This window comes from Leptopilina heterotoma, unplaced genomic scaffold (genome assembly GCF_015476425.1).
Source record: "Leptopilina heterotoma isolate Lh14 unplaced genomic scaffold, ASM1547642v1 Lhet_182, whole genome shotgun sequence".
Taxonomy (NCBI): Eukaryota; Metazoa; Arthropoda; class Insecta; order Hymenoptera; family Figitidae; genus Leptopilina; species Leptopilina heterotoma.
Window position 1 is genome coordinate 634050 of NW_025110899.1, and position 27661 is coordinate 661710.

The 27661-nt window shown below is 30.7% G+C and overlaps 2 protein-coding genes across 3 annotated transcripts in view; one reads left to right on the forward strand and one right to left on the reverse strand.

The window, feature by feature from the left end:
- The window catches only part of LOC122500159 (RING finger protein 17), a 147659-nt gene that overhangs the window by 24537 nt on the left and 95461 nt on the right, over positions 1-27661 (forward strand). The window lies entirely within an intron of this gene.
- LOC122500160 lies at positions 99-27114 on the reverse strand. Its single transcript, XM_043608940.1, has 3 exons — positions 26888-27114; positions 2839-4340; positions 99-683 (listed from the first exon to the last, which is right to left on the reverse strand). Exons 1-3 carry the CDS (start codon positions 26928-26930, stop codon positions 336-338), a joined length of 1893 nt encoding a protein of 630 aa, XP_043464875.1. The 5' UTR covers positions 26931-27114; the 3' UTR covers positions 99-335.

A 27661-nucleotide genomic window follows, 5' to 3' on the forward strand; every position in this document is an offset into this window, starting at 1 on the left:
TTGGCAAATTTTTTAAGTCTGTTTTAAAAGTCCTGTTTTTTTTTTTTAAGGGCATTTGAACCTTGATGACGTTACAGATTGTGCAAAGCATGTGTGACGTCATCAAGGTTCAAATGCCCTTAAGTACAATTATCAATTTTGTTTACTAATTTGTAAACTATTTTAGTAAAATTTGACAAAACTTTCTTTTTTAAGTGTACACATAACATTGATAGTAGTTTAAAAATTTGAAGATCTTGCCTGTTGTATACAGTAATGGCAGCTTATTTCATTTAATTTTACCTATAGAAATTGTTTCTCATACTGAAATCATAGTAGCTGATTTAAAAGGCACATTATTCCGAGCTATTTTCTGACAACATTTCGTCCTTAATGCTTTCTTGTGTCTTGTCTTTCTCTTCTTGTTCTTTCTTCAATTTTTTCTCCTGTAATTTGGCTTCAATTTCCTTGAATTTTTGTTCCAAGTATCTGTCCACTTCCGGTCCGGTGAAATCCTCAGGAAATTTAGGCATTACTGGCAAAATATATTTATAGAGTCGTTCATTTAATACATATAGTTGTGTAGTAGATTCACATTTTACATTGAACCACCAATCACAGGTTAGAGCCACTTGATTGAAAATCGTTCCATTTGGACATAAAAACGATGATTTCCCACCATTCAGGTCGCAGTAGTGCCAGACCTACAAAAAAATATAATAAAACAATCGGTATACTCAATATTAAATTATATAAATTATATTTTAAATTACCTCTTTTCTTTTGTTTTTTTTAAGGAATTTTGACTTACAATGTAAACAAAATTTTAGAATTTGGGAAAAATGGCCCAGAAATTTCTTTTATCAATTTCTGGGATCACAATAAGTCCCTTTTTGCCTAATCTATTTTTTTATTCCTTCAAATGAAAAAAATCCCCTAAGACAGCTAAAATGATGCATATTATAAAATTTACTCTCGAAAAAATTATTTTTTATAGCAAAATGTGACCCTCAAGTTTTTAAAGTTCAAATGAGCGAAATATTCGTTATTAAAAATATTTTCATAAATTACTGATTACAAGAAAAATTAAAAACTCAGATTTTACATTTAGAAACTTTAAAATTAATTTTTTTCGATAATAACTCAAAATTATTATAATAAATGTTTAATTTGAAGAAGGAAAAAATAAATTTCGTTCAAAAAATAGATGATTTTCAATTATAATTTTTGTATAAAAATGATTTAAATTGACCTGGAAAACAATAAGATGTTAAAAATTCTTATTTTTAGAGTAAATTTTTCTAATTTTTATTTTAAAAAAATTGTCTTAGAAAATAGTAAAAGTTATTCTGAAAATGACAATTTTTAATAATAAATTTGATTAGTTTTGAAAATGTTTTACTAACTCCATAGTAAATATAAGAAATTTAAAAACAAAAGTTGTAATGAAGATTAAAAAATAAAAAAATCTTTAATATAATAAATTGTACACGTTGTGGTAAAAGAAGGTTTTACTTAATTTGGAAATTGTTCTTTTTTATACTAAATTCCTTTTTTGAAAATTAAAATCTCTTTTTTTCAACTAATATTACATGAAAAAGTCACTGATTTCTAAAATTGAAACTATAATATTTACTAACTTTTATTAACCCCTTTACTGTTTGAGGAAAATACAACATGATTGTCCCAAAATGCCCAGCGGAATCTGATACTTTTTCAAATAGTATAATATATTTAAATTCTAACTAATTATTCAATTATTTTCTAAAATATCATTAATGACCCTTATAATTTCTTATAATATTGATGTAAAGAAAGATATCTATAAATTTATATACAAATTATATTTATTTTGAGTGACAGTGAACACGACCCACGGGTGGGTCGGAAACAGGCAACGGGTTAAAATTTACCTGTTTTTTCAAATTTAATTTTTGTATAGAAATTTTTCAAAATTTCTTTAGAACTTTAGAACTTTAGAAATAAATTTTTCTGACTTTTTAAAAGAAACTTTCATCAGAAATAACAAAACTTATTCTGGAAAAAACAAATTTTAATAGGAAATTTTACTAATTTTTACTGCTATTTACTTCGGATATAGTAAAATTTACGGAATTTAAAAAAAACTGTCGTAACAAAAAGTTTGATTCAAAATTTTTAATAGTAAATTTTATTATTTTTAGAGTAAACTTTTGTAACTTTGAAGCAAATTTTACTTATTTTTACAGATATTTACTTCGGGTATAGTAAAATTCATGGAATTTAAAAAAAAGAAGCGTTGCAAAAAGAATTTTGATTCAAAATTTTTAATAGAAATTTTATTATTTTGGGAGTAAATTTTAGTAACTCAGAAGTACATTTTACTAATTTTTATTGCAATTTACTTAAGATGTAGTAAAATTTATCGAATTTTAAAATAAAAGTAACGTTGTAATAAAAAATTTGACTTAAAATATAGAAAAATTGCAGACTGAGAAAAAAGATAAAGAAAAATATCAATAACTAACAGAAAAAATTAAACGAAAAATTGAATTTAAAAAAAGTTGTAACTAAGTGAAAAAAATAAATTATTTTAAATGAATTACATAAAAAGAATTCCCTTTTAATTATTAAAATTGTTTTTTCTCATCTAATATTACAGAGACAAAATTACTTTTTACGATCCCTGAAATTTATAATTTAAAAAGAGCTTGTAAGCAAATTTGTACAGTCACGTATGAAAAATATATTTAGTCTTGCTAAATAATTCTAAACTTTATTATATAGATTAGAGTAAGGTTCTCTAAAGTTTGCCAATTTAGTTTCTTTTCTTTTTGTGTAGTATAAACATAATTGATAAACAGGTTGTGCTAATATTACCTGACATCTTGTCGCAGGGTCTCCAAAAAAACCTTTGTACCTCTGCTGTTTGCAATTAAAATTCGTGAGCGGTATGGTCGAATAAGCTGGATAATCCACATGTGGTTTCCCTCTTGTAGCTCCGTACTTTAAGGACGGTGGTATATTTTGTGTATTATCTTTGGGCACATTATTCACTACAGGGTAATTGTTGGTAATCGTTGGTTTCTCGGTATTAATTGGATACCTAAATCTGTCATTTTCCAAAGTATTTTCCGAATGTAGATTAACTTTATATGGTTGATTTTCGATATTTTCTTGAGGTGCGATTTGTGAAAAAGTTTCCTTGTACCTATTATCTATTTCCAGTTCTTCGGGATGGTAGTATTGAGTTACCTTGTCGCTCTTCAGATTGGAATTTTGTATTTTCAAATCGTTTGGAATGTGCTGTGTTTGAAAATTCACTAATTCCTTTGCTATTTCCGGAGGTCTATCAATGACGTTTGGTGTAACGTAGTAATTAGTTTCCAACACTTGGGGTCTTGGGGAGTCTTCATGGAAGCCATAATCAGGTGGCTTGGATTTGAGCTTAGGGTTTGTAATTTGATGTTGTAGTTGAGGTTGTCGGCTTCTTGCGTTGTGGAGAATATTGAGAATTTCTACAAGTGTTCTTATGCTACTGTCGATATTATCCTTGTTGAGCATTTCTGGCAATTGGTTACTTAACTGTAAAGTTTTCACTATGTGATCAAGTTCAGAGACTGGGACTTTCAGAGGTTGATTATTCAAGTCGTTGGGTCTGGAGATTGGAGGTTTGAAAACGTTAACTCTATCGGGTGCAGGAGTTGCATAGCGAAAAGATTCAAATTCCTCGTAAGGTTGTTCGTAATCGTAGGATGTTGGTTGTAGATTTCCAAGTGATTGAGTTTCGTAATCGAGAAAGTAGTCGTCGATGGTCGAAGGAGGTGTTTTAACCGTTTGCCTAAACGGAAGATAATTCACCATCTTGGGAAGAGTCTGTAATTTCCTAGGTGCTTCTGTTTTGTAGAGCTTAGTTTCGGAGACGATATTTCCCAGAGTGGGTCTGGAATGAACTGGCCTTGTATTTTGGTTGGGTGAAAATGGAGAGTAATCCCTTTGGTTTAGTTTCATCCCGTAACGTATGGGAGTGAAGTAGGCTTTGTTTGGACCGACATCTTTGGGATTGTACTGCACTGAAGGTAGAAACTTTTCGGTTTGTTTTGTGTATTGCTGTCTGTTTCTTTCTCTCGGGTCTGAACTTGGTCTAATGTTGAACTGGGGTTTTCTAGGAATAATTCTGTCCCGAATTTTTTCATACTTGTCAGTTCTTGGAGGTTGATTTTCTACATTGTTCCCCACTAGGTAGTAGGCCATGTAGGGCACCAGTCTTCGGTATCGTTCCTTAAGTCTCGTAAAATTGCCTTGCGGTTCAAAATTTTCGATTTCTACATGTGTCTTGTTATTTCTGTGCAATGATCCATCGCAATGTTGAATACTTGTTCCTGAAACAAAGAGGCTTATGTTACTTTTTAGCATTTTTTTAGTTCTAAAATATCTTGAGTTATAAAACTAAAGATTAAGGAAATTACTTTATAAAATGTGAATTCGATAACTTGAATAGATTTTTCAATAGATTTCAATAGATTTTTTAGCATTGCTTTATTAAAGGAAGAAAAAGTAAATAGTACTGTTACCCAGAAGGCTTTAACAACTCTTTTGCAAAAAATGAAATTAGAATAAAAAATATGGGAGAGCTGTATCTCTATAAATTTTTCGCGGACATGTAAAGGATAAAAGTGTGAGCACGAACTTGGTGGAAATTCGCACAAGCACAAGCGTGTAGTGAGTATATTAAAAACATCTCATCCCCCGCATCTCTCAATTTTTCCTCTATCCGTGGGATTCTCTGCCCGCTGGCTCGTCACATCGTCACCACAGAAACAGATATATGTGTGTACACAGGACTATCCGTTTATATTCGTGATATAAACTCGCTTCACTAGGCTTGCCATGAATTTTTATAAACCGATTATTTAACGCGTTGTAACAAAGTGTATTCGCGCACGTTCTCGACCCAAAACATCAAAGGGATATTTCATTGTTCATTACATACACAAGCTAGTCCGGAAATCCAATTCGATTCTGCATGAAATGAGACTTGAAACTCCGGAGCCAGAGCGGAGCGCTTTATTAAACGCTTGCCAGTGACGGAGGAGCATGATTGAAAAATCCGCAAAACATTGTGTGCATAAAGATTCACAAAGATTCACAAAGATTCACAAAGAACGTCTTATCTGAGTGTTAAGATTATCTTTTGGACTAGATAAATTTCGCCTTTTTAGTAAGTTAATGTCGTTACTTGGATCCTGAGGGTAGGTCGTCGTAAACGTTTAATCGTGCATCCATCATAGTTTCAACTCAATTCCTCTTTATCTCTCGTTTGCTACGCTTGATTATCCTAATGGGAAATCTCCAACATTATATTAAATGCAACCGTCCTTCTCCCTCTCTGGGACTGGCAATCCTCTTGTCGGACATAAAACCAAGTCTTGTTGTTCGTAATAAAGTGAAGGAAATGTCTTTATCTTGCAACAAGGACATAAATATACCATTTTCCCATCCCTTCCAACCCTGTATTATTATTTTTTTTAAACATACTTTTTCCATTTTTTCAAAGCGCTACCAATTTTTCTGGAATTAATCCCCCACTGTTTTTTTATCGTCTACTCGTTGAGTTGCAAATAAATTATCATTCTCCTGTCAGATTTTCACATTTTGTCCAGATTACTTTCGGTTTCTGTCGTTTTGTACTTGTGCGTTGTCATAAATTTCTTTGCAAAATATTACACTCGACACTCGTGTATGTACTTGTCAAGAGAACGTCAAAGAATTGCACTCTTTAATGTGTCACTCTGGGTCAAATGCATCAAATGTTATTTTATTTATTTTTCAAATCAGTGTCGCATTGAATGTGTAGATGAATTTGCCAATATTACTTCGGATTTCCAAAGCTAATTTCAAATCAACTTTCTATATTTGAGTATCTGGGTTTATAAATATCCTTGGACCTTTTCAGTTGCACTACCTGACAGAAATGAAAATTTGAGCGTACGTACATTCTAATTGTAAGTGAATTTGTTGCAGTTAACATCTCTGTGAAATTAACAAATATAATTATTATGTATTCCTGCATTCGACGTAGAGCGCGGTTACAATTTACTGGAATTTTCATTTTCAAGCAAGGTATTCTCTGAATCAAGTTGATTTAACTGTCATTAAATCAATTTGACTGGATAATTATTTCGACCAATATCGTTACACATTATTATGCGAATTATATAAATGTTTGTACTTTGTAAATTGAGGTTAATTGATTACACGAAAGAAATTGGATTTATTATTCATTAGGAGGTTCCATCGTGTAATCATGCAAATACATAATGGTTTTCTCTTGTTAAAATGAAATTCATTCGTTTTTGGTTAAGATTGAAAAGATTTAATGCAGAACAATGGGAATATTTGAATGTACGCTTATCTTAACTTGAAAAGGTTACTGCAGACGTGCACAACCAAGTTTGGTGATATTTGGTCGACAAACATGAGTCAGCTATAGAATATGAGACAAAAGATAGGTTGCGAGGACTATTATAATTGACGAGTTATCGTCGTAACGTTGTTAGAGGTGCAATTCATTCAACAGTGCACCGGTCGTACAGGAATAATATGCGACCCCTCTATTTCAACTTCTAATTAAACATTAAATGTTACTGCCAGCCAGTGTCTTTCGACAGAATGGGCAACCTATTCAAATTAAAGGAAACTTTACTTTTACACACAATTATATATGAGTATGCGTTTTATAATATGCGAAAATATTTATTGGTCCTGTTTTTATTGTATTATGTTATTTTATGAATTTATATTGTACTTGAATGTGGCGGCGCTAAACTGAAAACAGGGAAATATTGGCCAGATTTCCACACGGGAAGTTTCCAATAATTAAACTTGAATTGATATTTGGCTAATAACATACAAAATATTTTAATAGAAATTTAATCAATGCCGCGTTTTCTTTTGGCTTATAATAATTATCGAATCCACCAAATTCAATTTCAATTTTCAGGACTTAACTGCGCTTTTAATTATACGTACATATACGTAGGTCCTGAACATAATATTAAAACAGGGAAACTGGTTCGGTTTATGTGGTAATATTCTACTTAATGTGTTATACTAAACTCGTGTATTTCTCTTACTCATACACCTTACTTTAATAACCATAAATAATCCGCGTAATTGATTCTGTTTATTAAAATTTAATACTTGTCAAAGTAACTAAATCAAGTGTAAAAAATTTGTGGATATATTGGGTAACATAAATCTCAATAGAAATTTTAGAATATAATATTATTGCGTAAAGTTGAGGTTACTCTTGTTCAGGCCTCGGGTAATGTGACTTTTTCGACTGTTATCAAAAAATACATTTTTTTTTATTAAAAAAATGTCTTAATTTACTACTAATTTTAATTAAAGTGCGACTATTTCGACTTTTCTTCCACATATTTCAAAAAAATATACCACTTTTTTCTGTAAATTGACAATTATCTTAATTTTCAAAGTGTGAAAAATAACTATATAGGTATAGTAAAAACTTTTTCTATCAAAGTGTCTTATTTTTCTTAAAAACTGATAGATTTTAAAATCCAACCGTAATTTTGTAGGAAATATGTTTTTATATCCACAACAAAATTGACGAATGAAAAAATTGATTCTTACTATTTTTGAAGCATTTTTATTGGAAAAAAATATAGTTGTTTAGTTTGAAAACGCTAAAAAAAATACCATTATTATTCCATTTTATTTTTATGGAAATATTATTTTATTTTTCTAATTAATTTTAAATCATAATTTTAAAAAAATATAAAAACATTGATTTGGAATTAGTTAGAAAAATAAACAAATCGATTTCTAAATAAAAAAATTGAATAACAATGCTATTTTTTTATCATTTTCAACCTGAAAACAATGTCTTTCCAAAAAAATGCTTCAAAGAAAGTAAAAATCAATTTTTTTATTCGGAAGATTTAAATCATGTTCTTAATATAGTTAAAAATATAGGTAAAACCTCCCCTTAATAATTTAATTGTCACAGAAATTTCTGAAAATATTAAAAGATAATTAATTAGAGAAGAAAATGTTTAAGTTAAAAATTCTGGAAAATAATTGAATAGGTATAGGGAGAGTTATGAATTTTTTGTAAAAAATTAAATTCGAGAAAGTTTCAACTTATTAAACTTTCAAATAATTTTAGCTAAATGCTATTCTAGAAAATAATTAAATGTTGGAAAAATTACTGCAGCAATTTTTAAAAGTATCTAATACAATTTCAGAATAGGTTTGCTATTGAAATTTTTTTAACTTTTCTGGGGATTGGAATAAAATGAACGACTTTTTCCGTACTTTGAATCGACTAAAATAACTTTTTTGATTCTCAAAGTCAATCCGAGGCCTGCTTATTAAAAATATAATATTCTTTGTAGATTAACTTTGAAAAAATTGACAAAACCTGGCTTCATTGATTAGGCAGTAAAAATGTTAAATTGATACTTTTCCATTGAAACTTGGAATCTTTCTTCTACATGTTCTCCCTGTACACTTCTTTGTTATTCTTACAACCAAAAGGGTGGAAAGGGAGTTGTACGCTTGTCGAATTTTAAGTCCTTCTTTCTTATCTTAAATTGCGTGAGTCTCTGTACATTGCACGTGATTTGAACATTTACTTTGTATGTCTCTATAGAGAAACCTTTAGCTTTGTGAAAATAATGTTTTTCTTCAACGATTGAAGAAAAAAGAAAAATTCAAAAATTTGCATATTTATGTATCTAACATTGTTGCATTACAACATTTTATCTATGATCAAATTAATGGATCTAATTTTTCAACTTTGTTTTTGAGACCATGAAAAGATTAAATTAACACAAATTCCTCTTATAGAGGAACCCGAATCTCTTTTAATAAATAAATGACCTGTTTTAAAATACCTTCAGCTTATACTGGCAAAAATATTGTTAAAAACGCATACTATTATAGAAATATAAATATTCATTCTTATTTATTATGTAGAGCTGTTTAAATTAGTTTTCACGATTTGGGTCTTCTTGGAACTTAAAATAGAACATTTTATTGTCAGACGCTCGTTATTGGATCTAATTTATTGCGACTGGAATTTCGGGTAGCGTTTTAGGAAAATCACTATTCAAAAATGTCAAGAACGATATTATTAACATAAAAATGTGTGTTTTTTTTTGCGCAAATATAATTTCTCTTGGTAAAGAGTTAAAAAAATTAATCTTTTAGAGAAGAAAATGAAGCTTTTAAATAATACGAATATACGGTTATTTTATGTAGGAGTATACATTTTCCGTAATTAAAATTAAAATTACTTCAATATTAGAAACATTTCTCTAGGCTTTAATATGCGAGGTTAACAATCTAGTTTTTTCTACAGGTATGTTTTTTAAATTCAAAAGCAGAATACGTTACCTTGCGTAGACTACACTTTCTTTTTTGTGTACACAAGAAACAATTTAATTTCTACGTTTGTACTTAGCAGAAGCGGCGTTCGGAAACAGAAATCCGACGTTCTGGAAACGATAGAAGAGCAACGTGCTTCGGGGCATGTTGTATGTTTTTACACGCTTATAGTCAGCCCATTATTTTTGTGGACGTTTTTTCAAAAACCTTTTGTTTTTGTTTTTGTTTTTTTGTTTTTTTTATTTTGGCCTTTACTTTCAATTCTCTCATAAATTGTTTTTTAATTTATTATATTTATCAACAAATAGAGAAACTCGGGTTTAATCGTATAATATTTTCAGTCCAATGATTGCTTCCCCTCACATTTTGCAAATTAACTGCTAATTATGGTAAATTAATTCTTCCCGTCGGCGCTTGCAATAATCGAAATTACATAAAATCATAGGCTTAAAATGATATAAATATGTTTTTGGCACATAACGCACATAACTGAAATTTGCCATATTTTAAAATTCTCCAATTGCATAAAATACCTGTGAAATTATATTGATTTAGCGATATTAATTAGTGTTTTTATTTGTAGAAAAAAATATAATTCTATTGTTTTCTATCAGTTGTATTTTATCTCATTTGAATAAAAGGATAGGAAAGAAATGTGGTTTAGCAAAGCCGTACTTGGCTTTTTTCGTTTGGTGAAAGAGATTGATGAAAAGCTGCAATCTGGTGTCGCGCAGTAGTTACGCGCGTTTGTAAATTCGAGACTTATTTAAATTTTACGCGTTCCCGACGAAGGTAAACAAATTAACGCTATACTCGGATCTACTAGGTGCGAATTCAGTAACTACAGTTTTCATGTATAGTTTATGCTTGACCTATCTCAGTGAGTTTACTGTGTATAATAGAAGTATATAATTTAATTAAATTCAGAAAAATACCATCCTTGTTTGTAATTATAATCTTTTTCTTCTTCAACTTTTTCTCTGATGATGCAGAGACAGCGGGAATAAGTTTTTTATAATTTGCAAGGATTAAAACAATTTAAGTCGTTATTCTAACATACAAATACTACTATTTTTGATATATCTTTAGAAGAACTTATTTATAAAATAAAACTTGAAAAGAGTAGATATTTTTTGATAGAATCAAATTTTCATATGCATCACTTCACAAACAAACTAGTTTTATGCGATATGAGTAAACAATACAATATACAGATCATTGTTTTCTTTTCCCACCTACAGTTTGATTTCGCACGATTGTACTAGTAGACAATACTTTTCGATTAAACAACGATAGGGTCCTATGGCAACACAAATTAATACGTGTTCATCCGACTTTGTTTTCTTTCTCTGTGAAATTTATTTTCCAAGACAATCATTTTTATCCTTATGGATTATTAGAAAATCCGTCTCAATAATTTATTTTTCTAAAGTCGTATAATTACATTTTTAACTGGTGGTTTAATAAGAATCAAACTTTTTATTTAATTTTTTTCAGTTCTGCAGTTTTTTATTGCATTTTTTACTGAATAAAGTTAGAAACCTTTGAAATTTATTTTTTAAGTTATTTTTCGTGAAATGCTTTTGTATGGGATAGTATTACTTTGACATAATCAAATAATTTGCTTAATTATTTTTTACTTTCTATTCTGACAATAAGTGTCGTCACTTTCTTTTTAATTATGAAATTATCCTTCTACATAGATGGCGATTTTATCAAGTTTATGATTCTAATTTTCATGTTGTATTCAAAGTCGACATTTTAGTAGTCATTAATAGAATCAGTGAAACTAAATAATGTGGTTTGACTTTTTTAAGTGAATTTCTTTAAAACTTTAAATTAAAAATTAAAATTAATCTTACGATTAAAAATTAATGTTAGAAGATAAATAAACTTTTTAACATGTTTCACTAAAATTTAAACAGGTCCAAAAATTGTTATTTTGATTCATTTTTATTACATTTTTTTTAAATAATTCGATACCTCCATGTATTACAATCCTATCTTATGGTGAAGGTTAATACAGTCCTATCTTGTGGTAACGTTCTATACAGTTCTATCTTGAAGTGACCGTTTATACCATTCTATCTCAAATTTGCCAATTTTGCGTAAGAGCCAAATTAAAAGTAAATTCCATATTAAAAATATTAATGACAGTTTGATATTCATAAGATAATTTTTATGTAATTCTTTAAAGATTTTTCTATCATAATATACATAAATAAAACACAATTATATAAAATCAAGCCAAGAAAATGCATTCTTAATACGTCTACAAAGGTTAATTAACCTAATTTTATGACAGGTTAATATTTCACGGGATAGTGGAATGATAAAAATAATGTTGTTAGTTTTCTTGTTTAATTTTAATTATCAATTATTATTAGTTAAAATAAACGTATCATTTTTATGAGTTATAAGTATAGATACAAATATTTAAATAAGTAAGTAAACGAGGTTTTGATTGTAGAAAATTTTTACACAAGTGAGAATACAAATAGAATAATAATAAAATAATTTAAAAATCTACATTATTTTACTGTAACAAACGTTGAAAACGTCACTCCAATATAGAATTTATAAGTATGTTTCAAGGATTATATTATACTAGTATTTTATTATATATTTCACAAACGATAACAAAATTATAAATTACAATATAATTATAATAATAAAAGTATCTGTAATATTAGTCAAAATAGTCAATCCGAGTCTGAATTCGAATGATCTCAATTTCTACGTCAGAACAAGTCTCTCCTGGTGTAAGAAAAGTTAAAATAAAGCAAAATTAACAGATAAAATAATCACTTTATAAATTTATATATTTTTATTATTATTCAGTAAAGAATTTTTTTCTTGATGGCATACTTAAATCCAAAGGGATATCCATTTTCTAGCTTTTGTTCTTTTTTGCTTTTCTAACACGATTATACGAATCACATGTGTATATTTTTTTTGACAGATACAAAAACAAAAGAAAGATAGAACACTTTTACTTGGAAGATAAAACTTGTTATTATTTCTAATTACTGTTTTTTATAAATATCCTAATTAATATAACTATTTTAGGTGTTACCATCTAATACAGAATATTTTCTTCTATAATTTTAGCAAAAAACTGAAAAATTGAAAATTTTGAGATAGAATGGTATAAACCGTCACTTCAAGATAGAACTGTATAAAACGTTACCGCAAGATAGGACTGTATTAACCTTCACCGTAAGATAGGATTGTAATACATGGAGGTATCGAATTGAAATCAGGTGAAAAACATTATTATTTATGAAAAATTATTTAATGAATAATTTTACTTAAATATTTCAAAAATTAGTTGAATTTTAAAAGATGCGTTTACAAGTTTTATAAATTGAACTTAAAAATGTTTTAATTTGAAATTTATTTTTAATTTTGAATCCATTTAATTAAACATTTTAAAGAACTGAGATTTTTGAAAAATTTTAATAATAACCTTTCTCAATAATAAATTTCTTTGCAATAATTTAATTATTTTCATGAATAACAAAAAATTTCACACGAATTCAAACAATTTAATTTTTTTTTATAAATTTCTTCGTAATAATTTAATTATTTTCATAAATAATCAAATTTTTTACAGGGATTTAGATAATAATTGAAAAAAGTATATTTGAATTTCTTTTTAAAATTATTTAAACGTTTTTATTTTCTAATTTATTTAATTGAGGAATTTCCGAATAATCGAAATTTCACGTAAAATTGAATTGTAATCAAATGGATTTAAAAATCACAAAACAGAACTTTGTCGAAAATAATTATTAAAAATAATTGATTTAAAGAAGAATTTTAGTTTAAAATTCTAGAAAATAGAATTGAAATGATGAAAATAATTTTGAAGAAGTTGGAGTAACAATATTGTTATAAAATAAAATAATTATTTTATTACTCGGTGATCACAGTAAAAAGTAAATCTTAATTTAAGAGCTGCCTTAAATTCAACACTGTCTGCTATAATGTTGAAGGATACGAAAAACGTGCGTAAATTCAACATTGACTGTTTTAAAAATGTTGCATCTTAATTTAAGGCAGCTTTCGTGCCTTAAAATAAGATTTTCTTTTTACTGTGATCTTTAATTATAAAGTATAAAGAAATCGATCACTCCAAGTCTTTGACTCGGAATGATCCATTTCTTCATGTTTTATAATAATATTCTCAAAAGTTGTTGAATTTCAAAAAGATTTGAATTTGAATCTTTTGAAGAATTTTAATTCCTATGGAAAAATAATAGGTAATTAAATATTTATTTAAAAAAGAAGTTTTTGATGGTTTCGAATAATTATACTTTTCAAGAAATTTGCAAATAAATGTAATAGAACATTTTTTTATTTAATAATTTTTAGAGTGAATCAGGAATATTCTTTAGGGAAAAAGTCGAAATTTTCTTTGTAAATTAGGGAAACATTGGGGGAGAAAGAAAATAAAATTTTTGTGGCAACCCTGAGTTTATTATTTTCTAATTTCTTTTGGTTCGTGTGTATCGGCACTTGCTATGTCCATATTTCTTAATACACAGCAGAGGCTGATTGGTTGATAGTGACATTTAACGCCTGCCATGTCTATTATTTATGTTGACACACGTGTTGTAGTCATTTCCGATAGGAACGAGTATAATCTATGTGCCGAGTAAAATAGAAAGTGCGAGAACGCACGTACTCCTTGTCAGATCCTGGCGTTAAGTGTCCGTTCACAATAGCAGGCTTTTACATCTCGTTTACAGATAACTTCCGACTAGCATTCACTATACTGTAAAGTTTTGTTCAGGTATTTATTTGTAATGTTTTTGATGCTTTTCACTCAAATTGGATGTAGAAAAGTATAATCGATTTAATATTGTAAAAGTGGAAATATCGTAAACATGCAACAAGAAGAAGTGTATGTAAGTGTGTTTCTCTTTCTTGTATCTCATCGCTACGAGTACTTACGCTCGAATGAGCGTTTCCACTTGGCAGGAGGTAGAGAACCTCGTTCAAGTTGAAATTACAAACGCGACAACCGGTTGCCTTTCCTCGATTTTATGTGCAGGTTGTATACTTGTATATTAGGAAGGAAGTAAGGTACTAAAGGACTCCTTTTGCCGTCTCCTTTTTCGAATCCACACCCAGTACTAGTTCCTTCTCTTTGTTCTTCTTCCAGATACATCACGAACCTGCAAAATTTTCGTCCTTGTACATCTTCGCATCGAGGAAGAAGCGAGGCGTAAGGATAAATGGCTCGAATCCATTAACTTACGGTAAATTCAGAAGTTTTCTTCATGATTTTACAGAGTTTCTTTCTCCTCTTTCTCCTCTTTCTCCTGTTTCTAGCCATTTTCCATTAAAACAACTTTTCACCCTCGACTGAAATTGAAGATGAAACACATTTATTTATTTTTTTATTTTTTTTTATTTATTGTTTATACTCCTGCCCTATTGGCCTTACGCACTTCGACAAGAGTCCCAGAGAAGTACTTTTTTGGATTAAGCATAACCATTCTACATCTGAAAATTCTATATATTAACCTAATTTTGCGTCTACAGCCGACTTTATTAGGAGTACTCGCATTCGCCTGGACCGGTTTATCGACAGTCGAGTTCTAATGGTGTGTACCGGACAATAATCGCTCAGATTTTCTCACGTGCCGGAAAAATACCAAGCCAAACGACCGCCAAGCGAGGCATCTATCCGACTGAGCTAATCCGTCGGTGAAACACAGTTATTAATGCTAATAATATCAGAAATCCAGACAAGTTGTTTATTCCATTTAATGAAATTTGTTGATAGCATTAGGAGATATTACGTAAATTGTAATATTAAATTTCTATTATTATTTAAATCGTTTGTGTTTCAATCGGAAATACAAAAGTTAAAGCTTTGCTTAGACTTGAGAATTCAGTGCACAAGGATAAACACGAGTAACTCGGTGAAGCGTGAAGTTGGGCGAAACAATTGGGAGATGTTTGTGTTTGCAGTGAGTGCGTCTGGACCAGTCTGGACTCTGGACATTGGTGGCGTTCGATAGAATTGTTTTTAATTAGTCTATTGCTATTTCTGCCGATGAACAATGCGTCCCTAGGATGGCTCTACTTCCGGGTTGTAGTTTCCGATGGGGAGAAGAACAAGTTTGTGGGAGTACAATGATGACAGAGGTAATATGCTTAACTTAATACCTGCTTGGGGATTTTCCTTGGCTGGTATTACGCACAGGTTTCTACTTGCTTCGAATTAATAATCAATGCTTACTAACGGCATAAGCATAACGGCTCTTGCCAAAGTAGCTTGTCCTCCAACTAAGTTAGTTCAATCCCCGTGTGATCTAAGCCTCTATGTTTTAAAGATGTTAAATTTCACTTATTGTGTTAGAAACAGCTCCTTTTATTTATTGCTTCATCTTATAAACAGTCAAGTTCCATCTCAATAATAATCTCTGGAAATTACTATTTCAAAGTAATTTAGAACACTCCGAGTTATACCATTTGACAATAGTAATTTAAACCTTAATTAACGGATTATTATTAAATTTCCTCTAAATTAAAGTTTTAATAGGGTATTCAAAACATAAAAAGTAGAGTTGACATTTATTTTATTAAAATTATTTACATGGAAATAATATAATATAACCAGTTTCAATAACTTTTTGATTAGGATTCCGGTTGAATTGTTAATTTGTTAACAACAGCATGCATGTAGCATGCACTACACATTGTTTCGATATTCCAGAATTCAGACTATTCGACAGTGATACGTTGTCGTTAATTCTCCGCAATTATCAGCAGTAAATTCCTCTCTGTGGGGATTCATAGTATGAGATTGAGATAGAGAGAGAGAGAGAGAGAGAGAGAGAGAGAGAGAGAGAGAGAGAGATTAGTTACAGCAATCCATGTTGCATCTACAGCAGATACGCATACGTATGCATAAAAAATACATCCGTTAAAATTTACAACACTCTTCAGCCCTTTTGCTTTCGATTTCAAGTTATTAAATAATTTTAGACAAAGTTCGATTTATGTTACAAAGAACTCAACTTTTGACTATAACTAGATACTTTCTTGAAATATTTATTTATTATTTATAATAAACTTTATTATTCTTCATGATTTGATATTACATTATAATGAATGGATATTTAATCATGACAATTAACAATGGCTTGTACTAAAAATGAATAGTACTTATTCCAATTAATGAAAATAATTAAAATATGTTAGAGAAATAGAATATCTCGAAATATTCATTGTTGTCTGCAAAACATAGGTTGCAAACAGTCAACAACTTCTTACTAGGTTAATTGCATATCTAATTAATAACATTTGACAGATTCGTAATTTCAGTTTGCTTTATCTTCCTCGACTCTGGCTTTTGTAGAAAATTCTATCGTTCCTTTTCCTTAGAGTCGCACATTTTCCATACAGATCCATTGAATACCGAGCTACGTTAAGCACGCTTCAGAGCGTTAATTAGTTTTGTGATGTGGCTTTTCTTATTGCTAAGTTATAACTGTAGATTTAGATAAAAAAAAAAAAAAAAATGTTGAAAAAAAATACTTTTACACATTAAATTATCTTTTTTAACAACAAGACATGTTTTCATCTTTTTATACGCCAAAATTATGATGATGATGATGATTCTCCTTTCAATCACTCCATGAAATTATCTGCGAAAGAAGAACCCTTAACGATGCAGAGTGTAATCATGTTGCTTACACTAGAGAATTAGAGATAACTGAATTTGTTTTTGTTATCCGCATAGAAACACTGTCTGATTCGGAGGCTTTTGAAGGTAGAATATTCGTATCTCAAATTTAACTTGAGCATTCGTTGACAACTTTTATATAATTCAACTTTCAGAGAATTAAAGCACTTTTTTAAAAATGTTTTAAAATTAAAATTCTTTTTAATTTTCCAACAAATTTAAATATTCAGTTTAAAGAGTTTATATTGAATTTTTAATGACATTTTCCTGGAAACATGTTGAGCATTTACGGTTTGAAATATTTATCACAGAGCGTTAATTTTATTTCATATCTGCGAATATAGAGTGTAGCTCACAAGTTAGAGTATGTATGTGAAAATGTACCACAACGAATGCATTGAAAAGTTTTATCATTTATGAGAAGAGCGTAAGCAGAGAAAGTGCGAAGAGCTATTAAGTGATTCTTTGCAAAGCATATTGATCTTATCATGAAAGCCATTGTGACAAATTTTTATTGTTTCATTCTCGTTTAACTCTTTATTTATTTTAACTGCTTTAACATATTACATTTTTCATGTTTCATATAATTCTAGAACACTCTAATCTATTCTGTATTCATAAAACTGGAAAAGCTTTTTTAGGGACTCAATTTAAATACAGAACAAATGAGGAAATTAATTTTTTTTAATAATAAAAGTACAATGTTGATAATAACATTTTTTTTTATTTTTCCTTACAACTTGATCTTTATCATGGAATCTTGGACTGATATTGACATTTTTCGATTCCTTCTGAAAGGCATAAAAAATAAATAAAAGTAGAGCGTGAAAGACACTTTGACGGAGGGTGAGACCCTTTGATTTTCGAAAGTTTTGGTTTCTACCTTCAGCATCTGTTATCACCTGGAGCCTTCCATTCCGATGTGAATGTAAACCTACGAACTGTTTTCTGCTTGAAACTATTAACTAGTGTACAGTGGTTTCTCTCCAACTACCAATTACTAATATCCACACTTCCATCAGAAATTGCTAATTAATCCTTCCCCTTTGAAGCTCACTGTAATTCGTTTCAATTAAGGAAATAAGATACTCTTACTTTTAATTGTAAATGACAACCAATCCTTAACTTTTCAAGCAATGTATTAATATTATCAATTTTCCAAGATAACAATTTCATAAAATTTATATAATATGCTGTCGTACTGAAAAATTTCATTTAATATTTGAATCAACTGATATTCTCTGACTCAGTGCAACAACTGCGATACTTTATTTCTTCACTTAACTGCTTCTTTTTTTCAATTTTTTCAATTTTTCTCAGCGTCACTTGGGTTCTTCTTTTGCTACTCTCACTCCACTTGGTTGTTACTATTTAAAAAATGTCATGACAACTTTCTCTAATTTGAATACTTCTTCAGTTGGAACAGTTTGCAACCTTTTCTTTCATCCGTGCGAGAGAGTTCCGATTCATATTCAATTCTTATTGCTTTTCTCATTTTCTTGAGAAAGAAATTAGTCATCATAATATTAGTTAATTTTAATTTATTTTAACTTTTATTTTAAAGTTGTAGTAAAATTTTGCCAAAAAGGATTTGATAATGACATGAATAGTTTCGTTATTCTAGGGAAGAGGCGGGAAGAGCATTTACGCAATTGCTGTTAACCTATCATATTAAATGCGTAAGGACACAATCCTCTTGTATTCTCAATTGTCGAAGAGACAAAACATGGTCTGAAGCGTATGGGTTTTAATGGATTAACTGTCAAATCGATTTGTCTAGTTGAATAGAAATAGAAATACAGTGCTTTCACATTCGAATTTCACTTAATATAATTGAAGTATATTCATGATTTTTGAAGAAATATATCCATCTTAAATCATTTAAATAATCATTCCTGATTATGTATTTTGATTTTCCTGAAGGAACTTTTGCCACCAATGATTTCGAACAAGTTATAGGTTCACTTTTCAGGGCAAGAATTTTATACCCCATTTCGCACGCGACTTGGATATTTCTTTCTTATCCGATACCCCTTCATTCCTTTCTAGTCGAACGAATTCAATTTCACTCACTCTATTTCCAACAAGACCCCTTCCTCTCCACATTTCCTCCTCCACCAGGCATTCTTTTTTATCGCTACGTCTTTTCTTTCCTAACTTGATTCTTCTTATCCTTTATCGAATAATCGTCTTGTTAAACTCTTGCGGTCTCGTTTTGTATGACTTTTTAATCCAAGTGTCTGCTGAATTCTTTTTCAGTTCTAAAGCTTATTTTATAATTTAACATTTTTAGTCAAATATTGTATTAGGTACCGACGAATCAGTATTTGGTTTAAAAAAAATATACCAATTTGAACATTTTTCGTGTCATAATTTATTTTTAATGAAAATCTCTTTGAATTTTAAGTTTCTTTTCTGCATGTATATTAAACATTATTATTATTAGACTTTTACGTATGTATGAGTGTGAGAAGTTGGACTTTTTTTCCTGAAGATCAAACATAATTTTTTCGGGAATTTCACTTGGAGCAATTATATTCATTCACTGAATCAATAGATGATTCAGCTTCTTCCCCTGAGAACTTCTTTAATGTTGTCGTAGTTGAAAGCGATTTGGCACGAGCAACAGGTAAGCATGGCTACGGGCCAGATAGCACTTCCATTAGGTATGCGTAATTGTTTATGGTCCGTGCCTATTTGATAGCGTACCCTTTTATCCACGCTTTTTCTTTTTCTAAACAATTAAATTTCTCTTCTTCATAGTTGTTAATCGTCGGATGATTAACACATTCCATTTTCAGAATTCATCTTTTTAAATACTATTCAAACTGGTCTGTGGTTGTTGATTGAAGTTTTTTTTGTAAAAATTGAAAAAAGTTATCAAATGTAATTAAATTTAAATACTAATTGCGTGATTGCAATAATGGTTACCCACAAATGGATGCAAATGGTCTGAAATGAATGTATGTAAATGATTGCAAGTAACCGCAAATGAATTGCAAATGATAGCAAGTGTCTGCAAAGGAATGCAAATGTAAGTAATTGCAATAAAAGTTGAGAGTAATTATACAGTGACAAGTAAATAGTTTCGAGACACTAATATGAAATTAATTAATTTGGTGGTTTGGTAAAAATGAACAGTAAAGTTAACCCCTATTTCTTTAATACGCCCAAACAGAATAGACCTTAAGTCTAAACCTCTGTTTAGAAATAAATCAGCAAAAATAATTCAAGACGGAAAAACAAAGGAGCGAATGAAGTTGTTGAGATCCAATAATTGAGTGGAGCCACCAAGATGATCTTGAACTGAAACACGTACGGACGGAAAGATTAGAGACATTTCTCCTGTCGTGGCTCGTCATTCGGAGGAAAAGGGTTGATCTGCCTCAGGCGACTTAAAGTTTACGAGGGAATATCGAACAGGTCCCCAATGCAGAATCGTAAAACTTAATTGCTGTTGCAATCCAGATCGAGTTGTCCGTCTATACAAGTTTATAGGGGTCTGTACTATGCATGTATGTGTGTCCACTACTTTTTTAGTTTAGAGAGAAATTGCCAGGGGTTCTGTTCTGTGCAGCACGTGCACTGCTTCCTAATTCTCTTATGGGCGAGTAGAGATTTTCAAATACACACTAGTTGTTAAAAATTTCAACATATTTGCATAAGTGTCTTTAAATAAAAATATGAAATTACAAAAAATTTAATTGCAAAACATATTGTTTGAAGATATAAATGTGAAAAAATCGTTCCTTTTGGTGAATACAAATAGAAGTTTGAATATTATACAAGTCTTCTCGTAAACACCCCTGAGCGTTCCACTATCATTATGTATTCTACAATATTCTGCTTTCGTATGTATTTTTTGCAATATCTTTTCAACATGTAGGAAGTGCTCTAGAAAAGGCAAACATGTTTCTAAATTTAAAAGTACATATTAATACATCACGTGTACGTTTATGAGTGTGTGTAACGTTTTACATTTAATTAAGAATTCTAATTATAACCGAAACATTCTTCTTGGTTCGAGTAATTTTTAGACATTTATTTATTTGAGAAATATTGATTTAATTGAAAAATCGAGCAACTAAAACTTATTTCAAGGGGTCAGAATTTTCAGAATTGTCAGAATTGTCAGTACCTATATCTATCGATCACTTAGTTAAAGTTGCAAGTTAATTGCGGACTTTAACACCTGTTAATAGGGGTTTGTCAGGTATTTTGTACACACGAAGTAAGCAGGGTGCAACAGACGTCGGTGGCAGGCATGCAACTGGAAAAGGGGTAGGTAAAAGAGGGATGTTGATGAGAATTAGAGGGTGGGGGGAAGGTTGGATGGGTTGAAACCCAAAAGAGGGTTCTGGTGGTAGAGAGTTGCAATCTGTTCTGGATGGCTCCCATACCGAGCAGTGTGGTTACCACTTTACAGTCCTTTCCCTGTAAATTCGACCTCAATTTCACCCACTTCGTTCCTCTTTCTCCTGCTGTACTGATACTATTCTATTTTCTCTTGTCAAACGGTCTTTTCCCATAAAACAACAACAATTTACCTATCAATGTCAGAACAATTTCATCAATCCATCTGTCTGCTGAAAATTATCATCTCCAACATGATTTTTAAATGACCTTTAGTTTATGAAATTAGAGGAGTATAACGATATTTAATTAATTATTATCGCGATATTGCATGTGTGTAATCTTTTAGCAAGATGTGATGTGATGTGAAGTGAAAATGTTTTGACTTTGTTTTCTGAAGCGTATTTTCCTCTCATATTGAATGTAATAAGGTTTGCCAGGAAAATTTCATTCTTTTTTCGATTTCAGTCATTCCATTGGTAAACAATTTTCATCTTCCACCGCTGTTTTGCCAAGTGCTTTTATCACCCCTGAAATTACGCGAGTGATTGGTTTGCAAGGCGCACATAACCGGAACCAGTACACGTCGAATCTATCGCATTTTTATGGTACGTGGTAAAATTTGCGACGGTACAAAGTTATGAATTTGCCCCTCTCTCTTTTCATGATATTTTACCATTTCTCCCGTCGCGTCGATTCTGTACCTCCGTGCAACTCCTCACCGCCCCCTACGACCCCAACAGTCTCGGCTCGGTGATTACGGCTTTATGACACGCGATACCCTTCATCCAAAATATGCTTTTCTGAATACTGGACGTGTTAGCCGCGGCTGGTCACTCGTGCAGCTTGGATATATGAGATATGAGATTAAATTGAATTGTAGGGTAGAAGGTTGTCAACTTATATTTGCCGGATCCGGGTTGCGTAGCAAAAAAGAGAGAAATGAACGAATCACGGCTCGCTCACCACCTTTGCGTGAAATTCAAGATGAAAAGAAGGCTTAACGTGTTATTAAAAACGTTTTCATATCTCTTCAATTCAAAGGATACATTTTTTAAAATGAAAAACTCATTCATATTTTTATGCCGATTTATTCGCAATGACATAGACGGATTATGATTATGAAATTTGACAATAAGTCTATGCAGAAAATATATATTTATCTTGAATTCTTGACTGACATGTTTCTAGCATGTTCTAGCATGTTTTTGTCTTGAGCGAAAGAGTTTTATACTAATAAAATCTTTCGCCATGATCACAGAATCAGTTCATTTCAATCGTTTTAACGTGCTTCTGAAAACTCGTATCTAACAGTCGCTTTATGCAGGTGTATTAATAACAGGCGAACGTTTCGTTTTGCGTTTCGTTCACTCTAGTAAATAAAACCTGTGTTCACATGGTTGAAACGAGAGAGTTCGTTCGAATGTTATTTACTCGATCTGTTTTACCCCCTATGTGTACCATTATGTGCCTTTGCGATTTTTTTCACGCTGATGTTTATTGCAGTCCTTACCGAGAAATTTGTCAATTTTTTATTTACATTCTATTTTATACCGAAATTTACAAAAACAATTAAATTCAAGATCAAATTGTTAATTTCAATATATCTCGATATCGAATTATTTTTTAATTTTTACTCTTACAATAGAACTGACGTTATTTTGTTCATTTGCATACTATTTTATTTTTATAAAAGAAATTGTGCATAAAAAATTGAAAGTTCGTTTTTCATAAACTTGGTTTGCAACTTTCATGTTTTGAACATATGTGATTTCTTCATTGATTGGTCAAATTCGACCACTTTCACATTTCATGGCACGAGAAAGTGTCAGCCACACTGAAATCAAATATATATCGAAAGTTTTTATTGTCAAATAACAAAGTGTTTAATTTAAGTTCCTGATATTTTCTTCATGCAGTTACTATTAATTTAAAAAATAAAAATTAAGTTGATTGTCATTTCTTTTGAATTTGCATACTCGTTTAGTACAAGTAGCACCAGGTTTCTCAATTTAATTACATGGGGTTTTATTTCTTTTTCTGTAAAAGGCAAACGGCACGTGCCATTTACTTCTCTATTTGTGGACAACGCATTATCAATTTGGGTGTGTATTTTGATGAAATTATTGCAGATTGTCGGTCTGCATAAATGTGATATTAAGCAGACATGCAAAACAAGTATGTTTGCATATCGAATAATGTGTGTCAGGTTCGTTGCTGTCCAAATGCAGTCACCATCTGCCGACTCTCAAGCAAATGCTGGCTAATTTGCTTAATCTCAATTAATCGTACCACACTTGTGAATTGTATGCAATAAGTATGCGAAAAGAGACGGAAAGATTTATTTTTCTTGACAATTTATTCGCCATCGAATACTTATGATATTTAGGTTGGAAGTTTTTCTCAACATTTGTTTATATCATCTGTTTTCTTTGGTAGAAAGTCTTTAGAGATTAAGGAAGCACAAATACTGAAAATTTTAATAATCTTCAATATATAACACTATCATTAGGAGTTTTAATTATATTCGCTATTCTTATTCTTCAATTATATACAAATAAAGTGCTATTAACTTTCTATACAATAATATTTTAATTAGTAAATTCGGCTTATGTAAATGCTTTTATTCTATTTCTCGATTTACTTTCATGTTATTGTACATTTTAAAGAGTATTTAATTCTCTAAATTTAAAAAAAGAATATCTCTTTAAAGAAAGATAATTATAAATTTTAAGGTCAAAGCAGATTTCATGAAAGTTTAATTTTTGTTCAAATCCAATACTAAATGTATAAATTTGAAAAATTTAATTTCTCCAAAGTGGAAACATCTATCGGAGACTTATTTAAATTGATTAAAAATCTTTGAAAATGAACTTGATTAATTAAAAATGATTCGGGCTATTATAATTAGTACAATTATAATTATTAGTGCGGAAATTATGTTTTCTAATACGATCTGTGAATAATTATATAGTTTAAAACAAACTTCTAAATCTAAATTCAATTTTACCTCGTGGGGACTGTATTTAATTTAATTATATGTTTTGCAAATTACAAAAGCTAATGCGAACATTGTTCTTTTTGAATTAAATTCATAGGAATGAATAGAGCGAATTTCTAGTGGAAATGTTAAGGAAGCTGGTATTAATTAAACTATAGAGTTATGTTTACTATTTTATCGTCATTGTTGTTATTCAATAATATGCGAAAACATGATAACTTTCGGTGTTTTAGATATATTTGCAGAATACTTATTATAACCTTCCGCAGATTTGACTTTGATATGTGACCTTATACTTTTTATTGTCTTATTCTCTTGATAATCTTCTATCTATATTGTAAGATACTTTTGCATGGTAACACACAACACGTGTTTCCATTTCCATCTCGTTATACTATTTTCTTGCTACTTTATACTCCTACCCTTTTTCCTTTTATTTCAATGTATATTTTTATCCACAAGCATCTTTCAGATTTCATGAAGAGCACGTGTGCTTTCTTTCATTGCTTTTCTTTTGAATTTAAATTGGCGCAGGCTTTCTTCGACTTCTAAGTGGACTAGCTTAGCATCATGTGAGTGGATATAAATCGATTTAAACATGTTTATTCGAAACTAACCTAAACTTGTATGGCTAATGAATTTGTTTATTTGAATATTGCACGTATTTGTTTTCCGAAGAAACGGTAAAATACAATCGTTTTAAAGATCCGATTTACTTTTAAAAATATTCAATCTCTTTCGGTTTCCCTCGCCGCTCTCTATCGAGGTTATCGCTGCAGCGGGAGTGGGGGTTGATTTTAAAACCCTGCCCATTCCAAAGCAAGGCAGAGCAGAGGGTGGCAGTTCAAAGAGGGTCCGGGTGGTTGAGAGGATATGGACGCGATGGAATATGCGCTTCGATAATACAATTTACGGTCGCCAACGAGAGTCTATAAATTTTTATGGTGATCAGGTATGTAGTATACTGGTTGATATACCATACTCTGCACGGATGCTGCCGAATGCATTGAGAATTGCGTGAGCTCCCCTGTGCACATGATGTAGGTGGGATCAATTGAGAAGGTTGGGCGCAGGTGCTGGACGTGGTTAGAATGTGACGAACAATCTTCGTGTGAACATGAACATTGTGGCGTACATCAATCGCAGATAGCGACGATAGCGTTCGTCTACCTGTTTGCAACTTCACTACCCTGTCCACAGAGGAAAAAACTGTATTAGCGCAAAGCTCGCCTGTCACTGTTTTTCTCTCTTTCCTCTTTTTCGGAAAAAAAAAAATTCGAGTAATGATGGGGAATTCGCAAAAGGGATTCTTTTTATACATACATGTTCACACGAATGAACCGCGAAGCTGTACCAGAGTCAGCAATGAAAAGAGTTTTCAAGAGCTTCATGTTGTAGACGACGTGTTACGTGAACCACTAGATTTTCCTTCTGCATTAACGCCTGTGCCTCGGAATTTTCCCACATACATTTTTTCCACATTTGCATTAGCCGATTGAAAGTACATTACTTTAATCGACAATTTTTGAATATTGAAAGAAATAGAGGGGAAATCATGTCCAAAATTTTAATATTTATTTAAAGGTACGTTTCGAAGAGAGTTTCTTCACAAGTAACACACAGCGAGCATTTCACGATGTGCTCTTTTAGTGATGAGACGGGGTGAGCGATAAAAAGTTTCGGAAGAAAACTCTACATCAGCTTTTATATCCAAGCAAGAGTTACGGAATTGTGCGCTTTATATCTCACTTATAGTATCACGTTTATAACGTTCATCACGTGTTGGTAGATTCTGTGCCGATAAGAGGCGTTTCCCATTCTATACACACTTGTTCCCCTGTAAATTAATCAACATTTTCATAAAGAAATCTTGACTATTTCTTGAAAGGCTAACACTCTCGATTTATATTCATTAGCTGAGTTTTTAATAATTACAAGGAAATTTCTTTTCGTAGATTGTAGATTACACATAGACTAGAGTTTTTAAATTTTAATTTTTTAATTTCGCCTAGAGGATAATTATATTTTTATCGCATTCACATGCAACTGGTGTCACAGTGAGTCTTGATCTGGAAAATAACTAAAATGCCAAAAAGTAGGAGACACCAAGGACCTGACATAGCTGCACGTGATGTGCTAGTTCCATCACTTTATGCAAATAAAATTGGAGAACGCTTGATTTCCCCTGGTGTTCTCGCGCAGTGGTCGAGAGTCAACTATGTTTAACTGGATTGGGTTAGCTATTCGAGATGACCAAAATGTCAATAGGTTTCCACGTGGAAGAGATACATTTTTCCGATTCGTTTACTTTGTCTCAAAACTTACTTTCTGACTACACTGTCTAGATTGTCTAGATTTTTGAATATTTCTATTTTCTCATTTTTATTTAAACAATTTAATTCATCAATTGATAAAAGGGTAGAACCAAGTAAAGATTTGGTGATTGGAGCACTTACCTAATGCGACACAAAGAATAACCGCGAAGCACGAGATCCGCATATTGCCTTGCACAATGAAAGAACCACTTTTTAAGAACCAGTTCCGAACTTGGCCAAGTGGTGTCTACGCGGAAACTGGCTCTTTTCGAAGGGAGACGTTAGTAGACTTGGTACCTGGAGCAGAACGCTAGAGTGTTGGCTTTTGCTTTTGCATCGTCTCATATTTCCTATGTGGGGGAACTGAAAGGACTGACTGTGAATTGAGGTTCACTTACAAACATATAACGATCATCGGTAGTTAACATGTTATAGCTTATCACGGAGTGAGACTCATCTCACTTATGCAACAATGCAACCAACAACCTTGTCAGCAATCAACTTCCGCCATTTGACTAGTTACTGGCAAATCCTTAGGTATCGAGAATTATTGCTAGCAATTATTTATTAAAATGTTTCTCAATTTAAGGTATCTTATCTTAATTTTAGGAAATTAAATAACGTTAAGGACTCTAACGGTTGATTGATTTTATTTTTTGACATTTAAATGTCAAAATATGTCCATTACTTCGACCAGTTTCGAACATGTTTATGTTATTGTTTATATTTTATGTTAATATTTTTAAATCTTTAAAATTAGTTTTCACAGACGTTTTTATTCATTTTTTGTCTCAATTTGATATCTTTAGAAAAACTTGATGATTTCACCCTTTTTTCAACAAATTTTTAATTTCAATAATAAGGTCTACAACATCCACTATAAATTTTAATTTATGTTATTAATGTGGACAATTT

What these genes read in the sequence shown, in the direction of transcription:
- LOC122500160 (XM_043608940.1), bottom strand. Translation starts at nt 26,930, where the DNA reads ATGCGGATCTCGTGCTTCGCGGTTATTCTTTGTGTCGCATTAG. An exon ending in TATTCTTTGTGTCGCATTAG is followed by an intron (nt 4,341 to 26,887) that starts GTAAGTGCTCCA and finishes TCTTTGTTTCAG; the next exon opens with GAACAAGTATTCAACATTGC. An exon ending in ACCCTGCGACAAGATGTCAG is followed by an intron (nt 684 to 2,838) that starts GTAATATTAGCA and finishes ATTTTTTTGTAG; the next exon opens with GTCTGGCACTACTGCGACCT.